Source organism: Diabrotica undecimpunctata, chromosome 1 (assembly GCF_040954645.1).
Source record: "Diabrotica undecimpunctata isolate CICGRU chromosome 1, icDiaUnde3, whole genome shotgun sequence".
NCBI classification, from domain to species: domain Eukaryota; kingdom Metazoa; phylum Arthropoda; class Insecta; order Coleoptera; family Chrysomelidae; genus Diabrotica; species Diabrotica undecimpunctata.
Genome location: NC_092803.1, coordinates 184,971,062 through 184,992,531, shown reverse-complemented (window position 1 = coordinate 184,992,531; position 21,470 = coordinate 184,971,062). Strand labels below are relative to the sequence as shown.

The 21,470-nt window shown below is 33.5% G+C and overlaps 2 protein-coding genes across 2 annotated transcripts in view; one reads left to right on the top strand and one right to left on the bottom strand.

Moving 5' to 3' along the window:
- The window catches only part of LOC140432691 (uncharacterized), a 31,852-nt gene extending 14,739 nt beyond the window's left edge, over positions 1-17,113 (top strand). The window contains exons 3-4 of the mRNA XM_072520748.1: positions 5,714-6,001; positions 11,647-17,113. Coding sequence (XP_072376849.1) covers positions 5,714-6,001; positions 11,647-11,954 — 596 coding nt within the window. The 3' untranslated portion in view covers positions 11,955-17,113. The remainder of the gene's footprint in view (positions 1-5,713; positions 6,002-11,646) is intronic.
- Positions 17,114-18,556: 1,443 nt separating this feature from the next.
- Positions 18,557-21,470, bottom strand: part of LOC140432690 (rRNA biogenesis protein RRP5-like) — a 55,701-nt gene continuing 52,787 nt past the window's right edge. The window contains exon 20 of the mRNA XM_072520747.1: positions 18,557-18,889. Within this exon, the coding sequence (XP_072376848.1) occupies positions 18,727-18,889 (163 nt within the window). The 3' untranslated portion in view covers positions 18,557-18,726. The remainder of the gene's footprint in view (positions 18,890-21,470) is intronic.

Genomic DNA, 21,470 nt, shown 5'->3' with positions numbered 1-21,470 from the left:
ATTAAATAGACAATAGTAAAAAATTACTTACGCATATCTGCTCCATACAACTTTTAATGTACTTTCCCCCCATTCTTGGTACTCAGCGACAAGGACTCCTTTAGTGCGAAAACTACAGTGGAAAACTAATATGTCCTAATCTTGTTCCAGTATGAACCAGCTTCCATATCGACAGGTAACCAGAGATACTAAAGGTGCAGACTTTTCTCTTTGTTTCATCTTCCTCTTCTTCTTAATTCTATAATAACATCAGTTTTTCGAACCCCTTTCCCCCTTTTCCTTTCGAAAAGGAATCAGACCCTCCCCTAGGTGTGTGCCGTTATTAGGTATACATCGTAGGACAAGCCTTAAGACCTTCTGCAAGAACACCCTTCCAGACTGCGCGGGATGTCCCCATGTTTCGTTCTCTAATGAACTCGTCCGGGGATATTTAGCGTCGAAGAGGGGGTGGTTTTAGTTGGTAGGCGACCTGACAGGGGCGCACGATGGGGGCCCGGTTTTCGTGTGAACTCTGTGCCGTTCTCGTGTGGTCCTGCCTTTCTGGTTGAATCCAACAGTACTAGGCACACCTTCCCTAGACGGTTTCGAACCTTTACACCTCATTCCAAAAAAAATATTTTTAATTCAATTAATAATAATTAATTTTTGAACAATAATTTCATTGCGGCCACTTTTTGACTGGCAACCTATTATCAATGTATTTAATGTTTTAAGTAGCTATTCGATTATTAGTCATTTGAATGTTGAGACGTTTTACTTGACTAGCTGACGGAGAGATTCTTTGCACTGCCTCCCCACTTAAAGAGTGCCTTGGACTAAAGACCGTACGTTTAGGATTCCTGTCCAAACTATCCTAGTCATGTCTGTGTAATTCCAATAACAAGCCGGTTTGGATTATTTCTTTTGCGACTTGTTTCGGTACTGGTGACCGTTGCTGCCCTTCACGAGGAATTTAGGACTGGGACAGAAAATATGGAGAGGTAGGACATATAGGATTAAGGGACATGAGTTTTACTATATGGTATGGTGAAATTTCATAAGCCGAAGTATGTATATTTTAACTGGGATCGTGGAAAGTATCTACCTGTTACCCTAGTATATTATAAGGCAAGCGCTTAGAATTAAATTCCCTTTAGTGTTTTAATCATCATCATCATCATGTAACCTCTTCTGTCCACTGTTGGACATAGGTCTCTCCCATTTTTCGCTACTCTTCACGGTTCTTTGCTTCTTGTTGCCATTTTTTGAATATTCGTCTAATGTTGTCCATCCAGCGTGTTGGTGGTCGTCATCTACTGCGTTTGTCTTTTCGTGGGCGCCAGTCAATTAGTTTTCTGGTCCATCTTGTGTCTTTCAGTCTCGCTATGTGACCTGCCCAATTCCATTACAGCTTGGCTATACATTCGACGACATCACTGATTCCTGTTCTTTTCCTTAAGTCTTGATTCCTTATTTTGTCTTTTTTTGTCACGCCGAGAATTGATCTTTCCATGTGCCTTTGTGCCACTCGCAATTTTAGTGCTGTTGTTTTTGTGAGCGTGAGAGTTTCTGCTCCGTGTGTCATAATAGGAAGAAGGCATTGGTCAAATGTCTTCTGTTTCATAGCTATCAGGATGTTGCTCTTAAAGATGTCTCTTAGTGAACCATACGCCGCCCAAGCAAGTGTTATTCGTCGTTGAAATTTGCAGGTCTGGTTGTTCTTGCCTATTCTGATTTTATGACCAAGATATATGTACTTTTCTGTTAATTCTACCACTTGATTTTGGATGATTAGGTGTTCGCTGGGAACTAAATTTGTCATAAATTTGGTCTTACTGATGTTCATTTTTAGACCTATTGTTGAAGATACGTTTTCTAATTCTTGTACCATTTGTTGTGATTCACCCAGATCTTCGGTAATAAGTACTATGTCGTCGACACAACGCAGATGATTGAGCATTTCTCCATCTATTTTTATTCCTCTATTTTCCCACTCTAGCATTTTAAAGGCGTATTCGAGAACCGTTATTAATAATTTAGGTGAGAGAGTGTCGCCCTGTCTCACACCTCGATTGATATGAATTTCTCTGGTGGTATCATGTACTTTTACACGCATATTGGCGTTTTGATATAATGTTTGTACTAGCTTTGTGAGCCGGTAATCTAGTGATCCGGATTAGTGTTTTAAGATAAAAGATAAATTGACAATTCTGTGGCTGGAAGGCAAAAGGGGATAAGTCGATTTTTTGCAAAATAGTGTTATGTATACCATTCGACAGCATTTTTGATTGTGCACAATCTTGGTAAAGAGAGTTAAGTGAAAGTTTACTAATTAAAATATTATTATTGATCAAAAAGGGGTAACTTGGCTACAATTTAATCGTTACGACTGTTTTAAGGATAGAACTCAAGATATCTTCTGGAGAGCAGTATAGTAATTACTAGTAAAATGGTATATGTGCACATATTTTCTAACATTATGAAATTAACTGAGAAGCAAAACGATTTAAGTCATGTTAACTTGAGAATTATTTGAAATGTGTGCTAGTAAAAGGCATTAAATCAAGATATTCCCTTTTGCCGGAATGTGATAGAAGAAATATATATGAAAGTATTGCTAGGATATACAAAGTTATCCCTTTTTGCAAGAATGCGGTGTCCACGCAAATCATATTCGTATCAGTTTCTTGTTAGTAATTGTCTAGATTGTGAAGAGAGCACACGCAAATTTTATCAAGGAACGTTCACTACGATGGCAACTCGAAATAACAATTATTATTCCTCCACGTGTGGTATAATTGTTGATTATTGATCACTACATTCCATATTTTTTTTTAGTAAAAGAAAATGTACAGCAAGATTTTGACTCAGACGACAGCGTAAAAGACCCGGCCTATGATCACATTCAAGAAGACCACCATAGTGATTCTGACACAGAACAGGAGAAAAATGGTTCAGATGAACCAAATTTTAAAAACAATGCAGAACATGGCCAACCAATGCACAAAATATTGAAACGAAAAGTAGGAAAAAGAAAAAATAGACAGGCTTTACGAAATACGGGTAAAGTATATGAAACAAACAAAGGAAACGCAATAAAGCTAGACAGTCATGGTCATTGCGAGATTGTAGAAGAAAGTGTAAAGAAAAAATATTTGATGAACATAGATTATCTCTGTTTCAAAATTACTGGGAAATGGGCAACTACGATAGAAGGGTAAGTTGTATTGCCTCATTAATTCAAATTTCTGACAAGAAGATTACTACTAATAGAAGTGATACTGATAAACCTTCAAAAAATAAGGAAAAGTGTTTTACATATTTTATAGAAATTCAAGGAGGAAGAATCCAATGCTGCAAGGTATGTTTTTGTGCTACTTTTGACGAAAGTAATAAATTTATAGAAACTGTTACAAAAAAGAAAATGTCATCCAACTGTGGTATTCCTATGGCTGATGGCAGAGGCAGGCATGAACCAAAAAACAAAATTTCCGAATCTAGAATGGAACTCGTCTATAGCCACATATCAAAATTTTCTGCCTATGAGTCTCACTACTCACGAAAACGTACTAGTAAAAAGTATCTAGTAGCAGAATTAACAAAAGCTAAGATGTATCAATTGTATACTTAGGACATAACATCTGAACCGGTTTCTTATAAAGTTTACTCTCAATCAATAAACAATCGATAAATTAGGCTTAAAGTTTAAAAAACCAAGCAATGATACCTGTAACAATTGTGATATTTTTCACAATCATATTAATATCAGTAAGACAGCTGATGCAAGGAAAAAGTATGAGAATTTATTAGCAGATCATCATATAAAAGCTGAAACTGCTTACGAGTCAAAGAGATTAGACAGATTAAAATGTATAAACAGCAAAAGTCAAAAAATATTTGTATTTGACTTACAACAGGTTTTTCCTACTCCTTACTTACAAACTTATACCGTGTTTTACAAACGACAATTAAATACGTATAACTTAACAATTAATGATTGTTCTGCAAAGGTCTCCACTCATTATATGGCATGAAGGTATCGCGGGACGAGGTGCCAACGAAATTGCTTCTTGTTTATTTAAGAGTTTTGCTAATTTACCTTATGAAATAGAGCAAGTCATTTTATACAGTGATACTTGTAACGGACAAAATAAAAACTCAATTGTGGCAGCAATGTTTACGCTTTTATTAAATCAAAATAATAACTTAAAGGTAATTGATTATAAATTTTTAGTGCCTGGCCATACTCACATGGAGTGTGACGTAGATCACGCAACAATAGAAAGATTTAAGAAGGGCATTTTTTTTAATCCTTTAATCATTTCCTATCCATGTACCTAGATATTGGTATAACTTGGTAAGATCTGCAGGAACAAAACGTACTACTACCGCTAAATAAAAACAAAAAACAGAGGAAACAAACCAAACAGAAAACAATAAGTTTACGGTAGTTGAAATGACCCCAATTCTTTTTTTTTTATTTTAAAAATTTATTTAAAGGAATGTTAATAAAGAGAAAGAAGAGAGACAATAAGACTGAAATTTGCTGGAGAAATACGAAATGGCTAAGATACACCAAGGAATTTGGTATTATAAATTTTAAAACATCGCTTCAGGAATGAGAGCCATTTCAAGAAATAAATTTTAGAAGACAAAAAAAAAGATACACCCATCGATATCAAGAACATTACTTTGGATAATTTGTATGATAAGCCAAGAGAAATAAGTGAAAAAAAAGTAAGCGATCTTTCAGACCTTATTGAGTTAGTTGATGAGAGTGCAAAAGAATTTTATCGTGGACTTGCCCAAATCCCACGAAATTCACAAGATCTGGATAATACTGCTGATACAGATCCAGATATAGATAATTATTTTAGTGATGGCGATTTTTAATAAAATATTCTAAAACAAATATTTGTGGAATTTATTATTTTAAAGAAGCAGCTTCCGAAAAGTATTTGTGTTCATCAAAATTTTTTTTTCTTCCTGCGAAAGCTATTCTGTTCGTATTATATAGAATATGTGTTTTTATTTTGTGTTTAGAATGCGTCTCTAATTCTCTTTCTAAGTATCATCTTGATCAATTGTTAATTTGTAAACGTATCATCAGATTGTTGTAGAAACCTCCATGTTTAATAATCTTTTTGAAAAAATTTACGTTTTATTTATTGTTCTGTCAATGGTATATCCAGAACAAAATATTTTCTTTGCTTTATTGTGGTTGCCCGTTGTAAGTAGAAATAACTGCAGTTAACACTACAGTGCACATATAATGTTAGCCAAGTTACTACCGAGCATAAGGGTATAAATCTACATAACCCCCTTTACCAAGATGATTTTATGTGCATTTCAACTATAACTTGACTTATCTCCTTATGCTTTCTTGAAATAATTAAAAATAATAAATATCCTAAAATATTTTTTTTTAATTTATCAAAATATTGGACACATAGATATTAATTTAAGAAAAAACACTTAAATATATCTAACAGAATGTAAGTCGGATCTAGAAATATACAAACGTTACTAATATTACGTCTATAAGGTAACAAAAAGACCATATGAACTAAAAATGTCTGTACTGAAAAACTTCCAAATGAGAGTTATCCCCTTTTGCCTTCTAGCCACAGAATTGGTCAGATCTCAGTAGTGTTTACGACCGTAAAATGTTAACAAACATTCCTGTTAATAGAATTACCAAACCTGGAAATTCTTAATTATTATCATCTTTCAGATCATCCTTATGGCGTAACCTATAGACCTACTACAGCATATACAGACCGAACAACCCAAAACGAAGTACGTCGAAGAATCTACGAACAAACCGAATATGATCGACAAACCACTTACGGAAACTACCCGAACATTCGCAAACAGCACATGTTCGATATGAGACAAACTGGTCTAGATGTGAAATATTTGAGACTGATCTGGGATGAGAATGGAGAAAATACGGAGTTCCATATCAGATACAACGTCAGCAGATCAGGATTTTGGATAACCTCAGGCCCTGAAAGTGGAGGTAAGTTAATTTGAATTTAGCTTTTTATATTTGTTTCAATAAACAAGTAAGGATAAAGTCGTTAAATACATTAGGAAGTATGGGTCCACTACGAGGTGAAGCTGCAATAAAATTTTTAAAAATAGGTTTAAACTTAGTACAATTTAAATTAATTTGAGTATTGACAGTGAAAGTTTCCATTTGTTTCCTTTGTGATCTCCAAATCTTCCAATAAATCCAACTCCAATAAGTTTTTCTTTCTACTAATGTCATGTAAAATAGACGAACCGGTATTGATGTTAAAATTGTGTTTACTAGATAATAAGTGTTAACCAAAACTTGAAGAATTCTAGTAGATAACTTTCTAATTGTTCTACCTACATAAGGGGCATCACAATCATCACACTTTAATTTATAAATACCACTTTTGTCAAGTGTGTTCATCCCATCTTTGGTGTTGATTAAAAAGGAACCTCAAAATTTCCTTCAAGTCACACAACACTTTAGGTTTGTAGTGGACCCAGCTCGGCTGTTTAGACTTTCTGCACTGAGTATATCCATTAAGAATTTATTAATTTCATACTTTGATCAACATTACTATTTTATTCTTCAACAATTTATAAAACTAGATTGCTCAGGTTCAATTGATCTATAGTTGGCGTTAATTACACTCTCCATACCTCTGCGTAATTTAGGTATACCATCTCCACTGTTGTATATTTCAACATCTCCCACTGTTGGTCAATTGGTCTTGAGTAACGCTTTTACATATTAATTTTATAGTTCTTCCATTGACTGGGGGTTTAACTGAACTACTTGAATTATACCCCATTTATACACTGCTTTCAATTTTGCTTTTTCAATGTAGACCCTTTTATTGTAGTCAACCACCCAATGTCTAATAGATTGTTTAGTCTATTTCTTGCATTCATACTTTACGTCCACGTCAGTTACTCTCAAACTAACACCCTAATTATTATAGACAGGTTTAAGTGTGAGATGTGGATTATGCAATCTAGTTAAAATATTCTATATGTCATATTTCATCAGTTGATTTCCTATAGTAGTGTCAGTTGGACCTTTGGTCAATGCTTAGTTACATAGAATTTTGAAATGTGCAGATCACATCTACATGATTGTGACTGCTCATACAAGCTGTCATATGTCACATGTCACCTTAACATTTCCGTTAATACCGGGAACCATTCTCTCTCCTGTTGCCGACCAGAATATAGCTTAGACTATTTTTTTAAATAATTTTAAACTTCTTGTCCTTGTTTAGTGTAGTTTTATGTACAATTTTATGTTTAATTGTATGTTTATGACATTCTTAACAAGAGCATCAATTTCTTAGCAGAAATTAATTAAATTAAAGAGTGTAATGTATCCGTGAATATGATGTTTTGGTGACTTGTTGCGACGTCCGGCCGAATACGCTTCGTTTTTTTGTTCATGCTTCTGACTTTGGCCCTACGGCAGGCAGCCGCTATGCTCTAAACGTAAAAGGAGCTTTTATATTGTAGGTAAATAAATCATAGCGGCTGCCTGCCGTAGGGCCAAAGTCAGAAGCATGAACAAAAAAACGAAGCGAATTCGGCCGGACGTCGCAATACGTCACCAAAACATCATATTCACGGATAAATTACACTTGTAAGTAATTTATCTGTATGGGAGTGTGCTGTGATCATATTTCTTACAGAATCTATCCTTCTAGTTAACTGTTCTTGGGTTGCGGCAACACAAATGAACATAAAATTACAGACACAAAAATGGCTGGCGAAGTAGTTGTTTTCTCGTCCACTAGATGCCAGCACCTAACTGATATTACCAGCATTTGGCACTTTTTTAAATTATTTATGTGAAAACACGAGGGTGGTCCTTACTAGCCATCGAGCCTTATTTGGTACATGTACCAGAAAATAATGTTTTTCTGTTAAAATTAATGTTAAAATAACATTATTTTCTGATTGAACCCATGCATTACATAATGCTTGTTCATTTTGCGAACGTTGTTCATTATCTGAAAATATCGCGTTATTTTCCTGGACTAATGTCGCCTCAGTTAGCGTCTTAATAGGAAACATTTTAAGAATCAATTTGTTTCTTTGTTATTGATAACAATAAAAACCTACTTATTAATTTACTTTTGGTAACTGGTTTTGTCATAACATAACGATCGTGAAACTTGATCGTCGGACATCACTAGCGATAAATTATACCTTTAACCCTGGAACCTCATACTTGGGTGTGAGATACCCATCGAGACACTTAACTGAATGTAGCATGCGCGAATCGCATTTCAATGTTAATACCGCTTCATGTAAATTCAGTCTGTACATAGATAAAGAATATATATTACTGAATAGATAGGAAACTGTGTAAGTTATTTCTGGACAATGCGCCATCTGGCGGCCTTAGGAAAGCAACATCTTTTTAAAAAATCTTCTCGTAATTCTTCAAATATAAAGATTAATATTGAGGGTTTGATTACAAAAATAAAACAAACGTTGGTTCTTTTTCTACTTTATTTTCTTTTTTACGTTTTTATATAAACATTAATTACATGTATTTAAATGTAGTTGGTTAAACAGTGGCTATTCTGTAGTTTCTATAAATTACAACACAGAAACAGAGAAGGAATAGCATCACATTTCAAGGTGGACTTATATCTCAATCCAACATAGCGGGCTTCTGGTCCAAAATGAATTGTGCAAGTCTTCTCTGCCAATTTTGTTAATCCAAATATCATAAAGCTAAAAAATAAATAGTTTGTTTTTAATATTTTCTGTGAAATAATGTTACATAGTATATTTCTAGAGGTGCTTTACAAAAGGACAAATAAACAAAAGTTTTGTAGAAAAAGTTCTTAAAACATTGAAGAATTGCCACATTTTTAATGGCGATAATTTTAATTCCTAAAAAACTTTTACCTAATTCTATATCGGCAACAATTCTAATACACATCATAACGTGAAAGAAAGAAGTTTGGGACAACATCGGACATTTTAAGACAATTATTAAAAAATAAATAAAATCTTATATCAGCATTTTCTACTTACCGCCCTATCTTTTGGAAAAATATGCATTTGAGCATCCTTATTGTAATTATTACAACCATTAACGCAACAGTTAAAAACCGTAATTATTTAAATATGATGGCAAGAAAGCAAACAATTATTTAATCGCAAATCGAAACCACAATAAAAATGGCGTACTTGTTTTGTTGGTTGCGGTATTGCGGTCACTGTCTTATGCTACGCCCTCTGGTGTCCTTAGGAAATACAAATTTCAGAGGACTGTCACTCCGATAAGAGATACCCGGGCATGAGTCTGTAGTCTGCCAAGGACAAGTTTGTACCTAGTTGCTGTCTCATTTGAGCGACATTTCCGATCACGAGAATTTATTGAATAAGCGCTAGGGTATGTAGCACCCATGTGTGAGGTTTCCGATAATTTATTAATTTTTCTTATAATTATTTTTTAGTGAAATGGCTTCATGTGGCTGGAAAGAAAACTGGGAAAAACGTCGTCCGTTGACCCAAGCTGAACTGGAAAGGGAAGCTGAACATTTATTTGCTAATGAAAACAACGAGGATGATGGTGAAAATATCTTTGGTACCGATTCTGAATCTGAGGAGGATTATGTCGAAGAACAAAACTCCAATACCGACACTGATGAAAGTGAACAAAGTGATAGTGAAACAGATCATGAACCAGTGAGGAATGTTGCAAGTTTACTTGGAAAAAACGGGCAAAGTTACACCAAATTGATAAATAAAATAGAAGTTAAAGCCTTCATTGGGTTATTGTTCATATCTGGTGCATTACGTATTTCTAACTCTAGTGTTGATGAACTTTGGTCCCTACAATTTGGAAATGGAATATTTCGTGCTACGATGTCGCAGCAGAGGTTTGCATTTCTAGCTGTATGTCTAAGGTTTGATGATAAAAATACAAGAGCAACAAGAAAAGCAGCGGATAAATTTGCACCCATACGCGAATTATGGGAAATCTTTATAAGCAACTGTACATCATACTACACCCCTTTTCAGCATTGTACTATCGATGAACAGCTCGTAGGATTCAGGGGGAAATGCCCATTTAAAATCTATATGAGTAGTAAGCCCGACAAATATGGAATAAAGATAATGATGATGAATGACTCTAAAACATTTTATATGGTTAACGCTATTCCATATATTGGAAAAGTCCAAACACAGGATAAGGAGTCAGTACCAGCTTTTTACGTTCGGAAATTGTCGTAACCAATACATGGAACCAACAGAAATGTAACAGTAGATAATTGGTTTACTTCAATACCTCTTGTTGATCAAATGATGAGACAATTCAAACTAACTATCTTGGGTACACTAAGAAAAAATAAACGAGAAATTCCACCGTCTTTTCTCAGTAAAAAAGCAGTAGGTACATCATTATTTGCATTCGACGAAAATAAAACTATCATCTCATACACTCCAAAGCCCAAAAAAGTTGTTCTCTTGCTGATTAAATGCTGATACAGGAAAACCAAACCTTATACACACCTATAATGAATTAAAAGGAGGTACAGATACGTTCGACCAATTATGCCATTCTTATACTACATCACGAAAATGCAGACGATGGCCACTAAGAATTTTTTTTAACATGCTTGATGCAAGTGGCATAAATGCAATGGTGCTATTTTCTCTCGCAAATACCCATTGGAAAGAAACTGCATCTAATAATAGAAAATCTTTTCTGAAGTCTTTGGGAATGGCTTTAATTGAACCACTAATGCGAGAGAGACTTCAAATACCTTCTTTACCGAAATCACTCAGGCAATCAATTTGTGGCATTCTCCAAGTTGAAGACATTCCAACACAACATCCCACAAGTTTAGTGAAGCAAACTAGGTGTTATCTCTGCAAAGGAAAAGATAGAAAAACGAAGCATGCATGCTCGGCTTGCCATAAAGCATACTGCATGGAGCATAGAGCGAAACTTTGTTGTGAATGCAGTCACCAAAATGAGTGAAATTGAAATACCTGGCTAAGAATGACTATGATTTCTTTAATCAAAAGGTGTTAGATTTTAGTTAGAAAGACCATTTTGTTGTTATATTAAGGTAAAATATTTTGAATTAGGTTTCTGGTTTTTTAGAAAATGTTTGTTAAATATTTATAAACAGTTTTAATATTTTTTTCTTTTGTATTACTACAATTAAGAGAGAGAAAATAAAATGATTGATTTAATGATTCATGTGTATTCAATAGTGACTAGATAGTCCCTGGAAATCATAAAATATTTACTTTTTTATTTATTTCTTCACAAAAAATCAATGGGTATCTGATACCCATATGTGAGGTGTATGTCAAAAAAAATAGGTGTGATATTCCAGGGTTAATTTAACTACTTGTTCGTAAGGAACGTCTCTTGCAACGCCGTACCGTTCAGAAGATTATGTGTAACTGGAAACATATTTAAGGATATTTTTGTAAGATATGTGTCTAAAATCATTCAGCGGTTGATGTTTATTTGAATTTTAGATGACTGTTGTCAAACAAAATTAGTTATTCGTACCATACGCCTCAATATGTATAATAAAAATGATTAAATTAAATAAATTTGTGTATTCGTCAAGAATGTTGAAATATACTATATCTGACATAAACCATGTGTTTTAGGAGCTTCGCTTGAACCCCAATACAAACACTTCGCCGGTACTATTCAAGTATTAAAAGCTGTAGGTAACCACATGGTCCTCACCTTCTGTCACCAACTACCTGAAAGGAAATTGTACTCCATTCTACTTTCCAGGAATTTAAAACTAGACCAAGTTGAAATACTTGGAGTCCACAATATGTTGAACAGAAAGGGACTCAGGACGAATTCTGTCAAACACACTTGTAGTAGCAGTATTAAGAACGAGTTTAATGTACTAATTAGTTTCGTAGGTTTGACTGTTTGTTGGTTACTTAAATTCTATTGGTAATTTGTTAAAAAATTAGTTTTTTGTGTAATTACAATTTTAAATTTTGTTAAGTAATTTTACGTTTATGTAAGGCATGAAATTAGGTCAGATGGTTTAAAAAAAAGTGATCTAAATATCTATAAAATTTATTTACTATTGTCTTTTACATTATCAAATGTCTTTCTCCAGTCAATGAATTAAATTTATTTTATTTTGATACTACCTCATCTGCATTCTTTTTCATCGTATATACTAAATCTTTCTTACTATTATTCGATTTAACTTTATTTCTATTCACGTGTCTTGTGAATCGAATTTCGACTTATTCCGATAATTTAGAATAAAGATTTGTATCCGCTTACTCTAAAGAATTTGAGAAGGCATTCCACAAAATTGAATATCAAAATATGTATGTACAAAACATTTATTTCACACTGTCCGCCATAATCATCGAGTTAGAATCTATGGAGAAGCTATGAGCATATTAACGTGTGTATTAAAAACGGCGTAGGTAGGCGTGGCTAACGGTGATACCAATATGGCGGTGAGATCATGGCCGGACTCAATAATATTAAAACTACTATAAAAATATGACTAGTTATTCAGAAGATTTAATCATAATCTACAAAGTGCAATTCATTTTTAATAAACTATGATTTATTTATCCCGCGGTAAACACTAAAAACACGATATATTATAAATAAAGATAAATTCATACAGTCAAATACTATTAATTTATTCTCTGAAGTACGGGCCATTACTTTGTTTACATATTTGTATACTAACCTGTAGAACGTTATTCCTGAAGATTTTTTATTAACATTGCTTCTGCCACTGCAACTACGTTGAGAACAAGAAACCATTATTATGCACTATCGCAATATATTATTACAGTTTCTATAAAAGTATTATAAAACTAAAAATATTCGAAAATCAACAAACGTAAACAAACATATACGATCTGTCAAAAGTGTCAAAACAATATGGCCGAAGTGAGGTCGTTTTTAGTCACGTGATGTCCTCTCCATAGATTCTAACTCGATGGCCATAATACAGTTTGAGTCCAGTAAAGTCATGTTATCGCCAATCCTCATTAAAGTCATCCAATATTGTACTTATTTGCCACAGTAACAACTTATTGTACTGAAAGAAGAAGAATTTCTTCTGCCGCAAATATTAATAATCTCTTCAACTTCGGGAATTAATTTTAATAAGATGTCAAGATGTTCAATAGTATTTAATGTAACACAACACATGATACTATGACTAACAAGATAGGATCTTCCCGTAGCACAAAATCGGTCGTGTTCGCGCATGCCGTCATTGGAGAGTAGAATTTGAATTCTTGTTAAAGTTAAATGGGGTTTTTATGCATTCTGTGATAAAATTATTCAATTAGCAAAATAATAATAATAAATAAAGGTTTAATAATTACAATAATCGTACACAAAAGGATATCTCCAAACTATTTCTTAGATTATTTATTGATATATACAAAAAACTGACATTACGGACGTGCAACTCTCCAATTACGTCACGACTTCTTAATCATAGTAGTAGTCTTCTTAATCATAGTATCATGACACAACATAAATAATAACTTGTATTTATGACAACCTATACCTATATTTTTTGTATATTGGTGCAATAAGAAGATTAAACAAAGTGTAACTATTTGTTACAAAGATTATACAAAATATGACTATTTGTTAATGTTTTTTAGGTTGGCGATAAAATTTTGTATGCACCACGTCAGTAAACAGAAACACTCTTTATATTTATATATAAAAAAAAACTATTTTCGTTGAAAAGGACAAAAGATATTTCTCAATAAAGTTATAATCTTAGGTTAGGTTGTTTCTTAATAAAATTATAATGTTAGGTGCGAACAAACAAAAGTAAAGAAAAAAGTGTTTAATAGTCTAGTTTTTTAGACATAAAATTATTTGCGTATGAGTTAATGAAAAGATAGTGTGGAATAAAATATTGAACACATGAACACTGCACACCCGTTAACGATTGTAACTTGGACGTAGTTATGCAAGAAGGAACCAACTATCAAAATACAAAATTTGATATTATTGCTTATATGGCATAAGGAAGGTTCAAACTTTGCTTAGCAAAAAAGAACCAAAGGCTTCAGCATCAATATTTTGTGTTATAACAGTTTGAATCAACTACCATTTACGTAACTGTCATTTTGAGATTTGCATTCAGGGCCCTGATTCTATTTCATTTCGATGTCTAAATTTAAAAGCGACTACGCCATGACAGTCGCAATCGCTAGCGATTGCGATTCTCATTCATTTCGATTGTAGTTAAAACTGGGGATATTTACTTTATCATTTTGACACTGCTGAAAATTTGGGTTGGCCCTGTTGTTTATTGGCTGCACTACCAGCACTACGCTTGTTGAATGTTTGTTTTGTTTACGTTACGTGAACGTCTTTTTTTCTTGTTTGAGTTGTTAAATCATAAATATTGGCCATTCTCAATTATATTTTGAATTGAAAGAAAAGATGGCAAGAAAAAAAAAGGCGATGTGGGAGATCCTTAAGTTATAACCACTAAGATTTGACTTAGTGGTTATATTCTAATATATTTTTAAATTTACTGCAGCTTAGTAATACTAACCCTAAACATTTTGGGTATCCTAGAGGCATAAACACCTTATTCCAAATATGGTTCTAATACCCTTATTACATAATTTGCAGCTTGTTTATTAAGCCGGAATTGCTGCCTAAATTGAGCATCACTTAGTGAAAAAGAATTTTGAGTATCCCGTAACATTCTTCTTATCCTCCGTTATGAACGTCGGATATCTAACCTCTCTAATTCCTCCAAAACTAGCAAATGTCCGTAAAACACAGCCATATTGATACTTTTTGCCTCAGTTTTCCTTGCAAGGATCAAAACACCGCCTACTTAAACTGAACCTAAGTTCACTTCTCCCAGCCCAGTCAGTCATGTCAGATTAATTTCGACTCGAAATGAAATTTCAACCACTTTCTTGTGGTTGAAATTAATTTCGATAAGTCGAAAACTAGTGACGTCGTTTGGTTAGTTCAGCTGAAATCCACAAGGTTCGCAAAGTCGCATTTCGACGTCGCCATATTAATTTCGACATGTTTTGAGTCGAAATCTCAATTAGAATCAGGACCCAGGATCCAACCTCATAAAGTCAGTCATATGTTTTGCAAGAGGGAACCAACTCCATCTGTGTTTACTAAAATGAATCAAAGGAGCCATATTGTATTTCTCATTTTTATTATCGATGAAACAATACAGATTCTTTGTACTTTTCAACTGATATTACGCTAATGAAAATGTATGATTTATATAAAAATGAGTACAGCAACCCAGTGTCAGCAAGTATAAACATACAGGACTTTAATTTACGACGTAAACCACTCAAAAAAATACTTGCAATCAATGTGACATACTTATTCTACAGATTAATGGTGCAGAAAATAGTACCGAAAAACACAAACTTCAGGAAAATATGAGGAACATGTGGCACTAGCAAACTTAGCTCAAGTTCTAATAAAAAATGATTTGAAGTTTGGAAAAGAAAATAACAGCTCAGAAGCATTAACTGTTGACTTAGAGAAAACTCTACTTATGCCGCATATTCCAACTATTATCATGTTCTACAAACGCCAACTGATGTTATACAATTGCGGAATCCACAGTGGCAAGAGTGGAAAGGGCTTTTGCTATGTTTGGGTATCGGGACAAGCTGGTCGGGTCAGAAAGTTTCATTTTGTTTACGCACAAACATTTTATGACTAATGTTGACAAGTCACCAATTTGACATTGTGGAGCGATTCATGTGGTGGCCAGAATAGAAATATCAAGATAGTTCTTATGCTGAAAAGTGTGTTGGAAGTCCACTTTAGCCTTCAAAATATTACTATGAAGTTTTTAGTCTCTGGGCTCAGTTTCCTACCAAACGACAGATATTGAGTCTGCCCTAAAATTCCAGCAAAGACTTTACACACCTGAAGACTATATCAGTGTTATGAAGAATGCTAGAAAACGAAATATTTTAAACGTAGTAAAAATGGAATTTGTTGACTTTAAGTCTACAAGTGATATTAAGAAAAGTATTGTCAACAGAAAAAAGACACAATAAACATTAAGATAAACTGGTTAATATTTAAACAAATCCGCATTATTAAAAAATAAACCAATGTCTATTTACGTCAGTAACAATTACAACAACGAATTTGTTAAAATAAATCTGCAACAACGAGAAGTTGGCAGGCCCCCTTCCATGTCATCTTTGTTAAAAAATCTCTGACCAGAATGAAAACCAATACTGCCTAAAAAGCTTAGGATTCTAAAAACTTCGTTTTTCATCTAATGAAAAAATTGAAGATGCCATTGATAGGTATAACAGAACGCTGGACTTTCAAATTGAAATTGATTAAAATACTCTTCCATTATATTAAAATTGAACAACAAAAACATCTTAATTTTTCATTGCACTAGTATTGTAATAATAAATATTTTCATTACATATTTTAGTTTAGTTTATTTTTGATTTTTAAACTATAAAATATTATTAGATTTGCCTTTATTTTTTACTTAGTTTTCCCTATTGTGAAATGTAATTAATTAATATGTATAATACGCAATAAGGAACCAATCACCATTTTTGGGAATACCAAAGCTGTTATTTTATATTCTGTTAGTTTAAGTATCAACAATAAGAATACTATCTCTTTCCAACAGGATACAACTTTCAATAAGGTTGTAACTTGTACCTGTAATTTACAATAGATAGCTTTGCGAAAATGTCTTTCCTGAAAAACATACTTTTTGGAGTCGAGTCCTTCTTGCATAACTACGTCCATTTATACTCTGTACGTTTGTCTCCTCGTTTTAAGAATCTGCCTCTATCGATTTAATTCAATGGGAGTAGTGACGTTAATTACTATATACATTCAATTTAAATGACTCAAATAAGTCACCATTTTGAATTTTCGATAAATGTATAAAATATAATTTAAATTGTAAGAATAATCTAGTACATTTTATTATATTTAAGGTTCGTAGGGAGTAAGCCTCGCTAAATTGAGTTTGTAAATAAATAATACAAAACAAATTTTGTCTTAAATTAATATATTATTGTCAAAAAACTTCCCTTTTCAATATAGCATTTCTTTCTACAAGTTGCTAATATTTTTTTTTATTTATATTTTAACATGACTTTATTCTTGTTACCTTTTATAATTAAATAACACGTATTATTCATGATCACGGATATTGTTAGAAATTTAATAATAAAACCCAAACGTAACTCGAAAAAAAAAGAAAAATTTTTGTGGGAGATTGGATTAGTAGATGGGATAGTTATGGATCAAGTGCTTGTTTGCTTAGAGAGATATGAGTTGAAGATATAGATATTGAAGTCTGTCAGACTAAAGAAGCCATCTCCAGTTTACCTTCCGAAGATGCGAAGAGGTCTTGGAAACTCAAAGCCTCCTACTGAAAACATTAGCCAATCCGAGAAAAAGCCCTGAAAAAACTTCGGTCAAATCCAAATCTAGTCATTCTTGCCGTCGATAAAGGAAATGCCACCTTCATTCTAAACATTTTTTTTACATTAATAAACTCTCAAATCTCATTAATACTCCAGAATAATTCCTAATAATCCAACAACCTATCTGGAGAAAACAACAAAAGCCATTATCAATAAAACCTTTCTTCCAGTTGACATAAAACAATCTCTAATTCCTCGTGAAAACTCTTCCAGAACACCTCGAATATAAGGCGTAGTGTAGGAATAATCGTGATCCCTTTGACTCGGGTCATTTTTACCTACAACTCATGGAAGACCAACGAGTAGCAACGAGTGACAAATAATTGTACGAGTAACCCACTCACACGACATCGCAAGTATACGCAAGTGACACTTTTTTTCTATATCTTTAACAATTTATGCAAATTATTTTTCCGTTAGATTTTTAGAAACAAATCTTTCCCCGTCCTCTGTGAACTCCTTCCTACATCATACCGCTTTTTGCATCCACAGCTTTAATGATACGAAATGTTATTTTTATTACAAATGTGATCTTGGAATCATATAAAAATTAAGTGATGCCAATTTAAGAGCATAGGCGCAAAATTTCGGACCAATGCTTTTTAAATGCATTCATTTTTTTGAATCCTGAGAAAACTAATAAGTATTTTTGAAAAATTTAAACGTATAACGAAAGATTTCATTATTACCGAGGGCTGAAAGTCCCTAAAAACTTCTATGTTTATTTTAGTAAGTTACAAGGGTGAAAAAGAACAGAAAATTAAGTGTGATTTTTAATTTCAAATATCTCATCCAAAAGATTTTTTTTATTCTAAGGGACTTTCGGCCCTCGGTAATAATGTAATCTTTCATTCTACATTTTAATTTTTCAAAAATATTTATCAGTTTTGTCAGGATTCGAAAAAAATGAATGCATTTAAAAAGCATTGGCCCAAAATTTTGCGCCTACGTTCTTAACACACTAGGTGTCTAATGAAGCACTGTTGTTTTAGTGAAAATATTTTCAAACAACTGTTTTTTGCTATATTATGAAAATATTAATCATGTGTGCCATGGGGATTCGAGAAAACAACACATTTTATTTTGAATTTTTAATAATAAAAATAATACAAAAATTATTTTTAACTTCTGCAATTTCAATGTTACTATTAAAACAACAATAAATACATTTTCATCATCACATTTAAATACCTATAACCTATAAACTTAAAGGTAAATATTTACAAAACTATTTTTGTAATGGCATCATTTAGTTGATATTTTCGACATGAGCTCCTTCACTTTTTCTTTCACTTCCTGTACGGTCTCTGGATTTCCGTGTATTTCCTCGAACGCTTTGTATTTCAAAAATAAAGTTTTCAAACTCTTCACGGGCAAATGTTGAGAAACTGAACGATCCAAAACTTGCCTAAAAAAAAATTAAAAAGTGAATCAATGAATCAAAAAATACGAAATCTAAAGTTTGGGTCGATAAGTCCATCGTTTTCTCAAGGCAAGCCTTTCTGGATGGGTTGTCGACTGGATTAAAAAAATCATCAGGTACGTTTAAATGTCAGTTGAACTATGTAGATCATTTTATATTTTCAGTAACTTGATAAATTTTCACATATAGTAACTACAAAACAATTATTGTTGCACATCTTGAAGAGATGATTGGCAAGTCATTTGAAAAGTGATTCTTTTCGGTATTAGACTAGACAACTAGACAGATATTCAGTGATTATTTTAGATAATCACCGTACCACTCAACAAGAGTGGAAAAAATACCGAAAACCGCGTCGAAGAAAGCAGATATTCAAAATTGGCTAAGATCAAAAAATATTAGTTTAGATTAGGTTTAGATAAAAGTTTTGACAATCATCATCATTTATTCTGGCTTTACAACTCTGCGTAGGTTCTAGCCTCCTCAAGAATTTCTCTCCAGTCATCCCCATCCATTGATTTTCTCCGCCAAGGACGTATTCCCATATTTCTCATGTCTTCATCGATGTTATCAAGGATCCTTGTTCTAGGTCTTCCTCTTCTCTGACCAATGGGTCTATCAAGGAGCGTTTTTCTAGCTGGGTCATTTTGTTCCATCCGCATTACATGCCCTATCCACCTCAGACGTCCTATCTTAATATGTTTTACGATATCAGGTTCTGGTATATTCTATAAAGTTCGAAGTTGTATCGTATTCTCCACACTCCATTGTTATTCACTGCTCCATAGATTCGCCTTAGTACTTTTCTTTCGAAACATCCTCATGTTTTCCTTATTTTTTGTTAGAGTCCAAGTCTTTGAACCATATGTTAGGACTGGACGTATTATTGTTTTGTAGAGTTTTATTTTTGTATTTCTCGATATAATTGTGGATTTAAGGAGGATATTGAGCATATGTTAGCCGTGTAAATTCGTTTATCTCTATTTTCAGTGTTAAGGAGCGCTCCCAGGTATACAAATTCGTTCACTGCTTCGATGACGTCGTTTTCTATAACAAGTGGTCGTAGTATTTGTGGTTGCGTGCTTATTTTCATATACTTCGTTTTGTTGGTGTTTATTATTAAACCCATTTTTGTAGATGATTCTTTTAATGCTACATACGCCTCTCATACAGCGTTTTCCGTTCTCCCAACAATATTGATATTATCAGCATAGGCCAGAGTAGAGGGCAAATGAGAGTTCTAGCCGCACCGTTCGTATACCCCCCACCACCGACCCCCCCACCATTATTATACCCCCCTCCAATGGTAAGGTAAGGGGTGAGAGTTCTAGCCGCACCGTCCGTATACCCCCCACCATTGACCCCCACCATTTTGTATACCCCCCACCATACCTCATACCCCCCACCACTGACGAGGTCAACGACCGGTCAAGGTCAAAGGGTCAACGACCGGTCAAGGGGTCAATAGCCGGTCAAGGGGTCAATAACCGGTCAAGAGGTCAACGACCGGTCAAGGGGTCAATGAACGGTCAAGGGGTCAATAAACGGTCAGGGGGTCAACGACCGGTCAAGGGGTCAAAGACCGGTCAAGAGGTCAAAGACCGGTCAAGGGATCAACGATCGGTCAAGGGGTGAATGAACGTTACACACGAAGGATAAAAATAACTTTATTTATTTATTAAAGGATAGACAACTTTATTTTTATAAGGTAAAATATGGAAAAAACAAGAAGTAGGTAAATAGTGAAACAGAATAGTGAAGTACAATAGTGTTCCAAACACGGTAGCTTTATTTGGATAAATTCATTATATAAAATATGTGGTGGAAACAAGATACATTTTACACTCACACCATATTAATTAATGCTAAAAACGCAAATAAAACAATTATTATTAGTACAGAAATGCTTTTATTAAATACATTATACCGTTAATACAATAAAGTCTAAATATAAGATTATTAAGTTTGTGATTTACTTGAACCATCTTCAACCACACCATCAATGTCTTTATCAATAACTTCATTACTGGAAGTATCATCTTCGTTATTTTCTTTTTTTTCGTATAAAACAGATGGAAGATAGTCTTTTATTCGAATTAAATAACCATCCAACTTTACATCTTTTAGTAACGATACAAATCCATATAAACATATTTGGTTTTTAAGATACAAGTCACAGATTTCAGCACCTTTTTCATATTTTTTAGCTAATTCTGTATAAAATTCTGGAGAATAAGATGATGGACGCACTGCACCATAAATGGCTTCATGAGAAGCATCAAACTCCAGATTTGAAAAAAGTTGGTGTAAGTTTTGAACACCACTTTTTAAATCCGTAACTTCAATTTCGGTAACGTAACACATCCACATTGTAAATACTAGTAGTAAAGCTGAAGAAGAACTGTAGGAATTAGCTCTACAACGTGTTATTAAACAACCGCCCCACCAACAAACTCTCCCACTACGATAAAAAATCCATTTCAAAACTATCTACATAAAATTCATCCCTACCATCATTTTCTGCTTCTGGTAGAAGTAGTTTAGCTTGCTGGATTAAATAATCGAG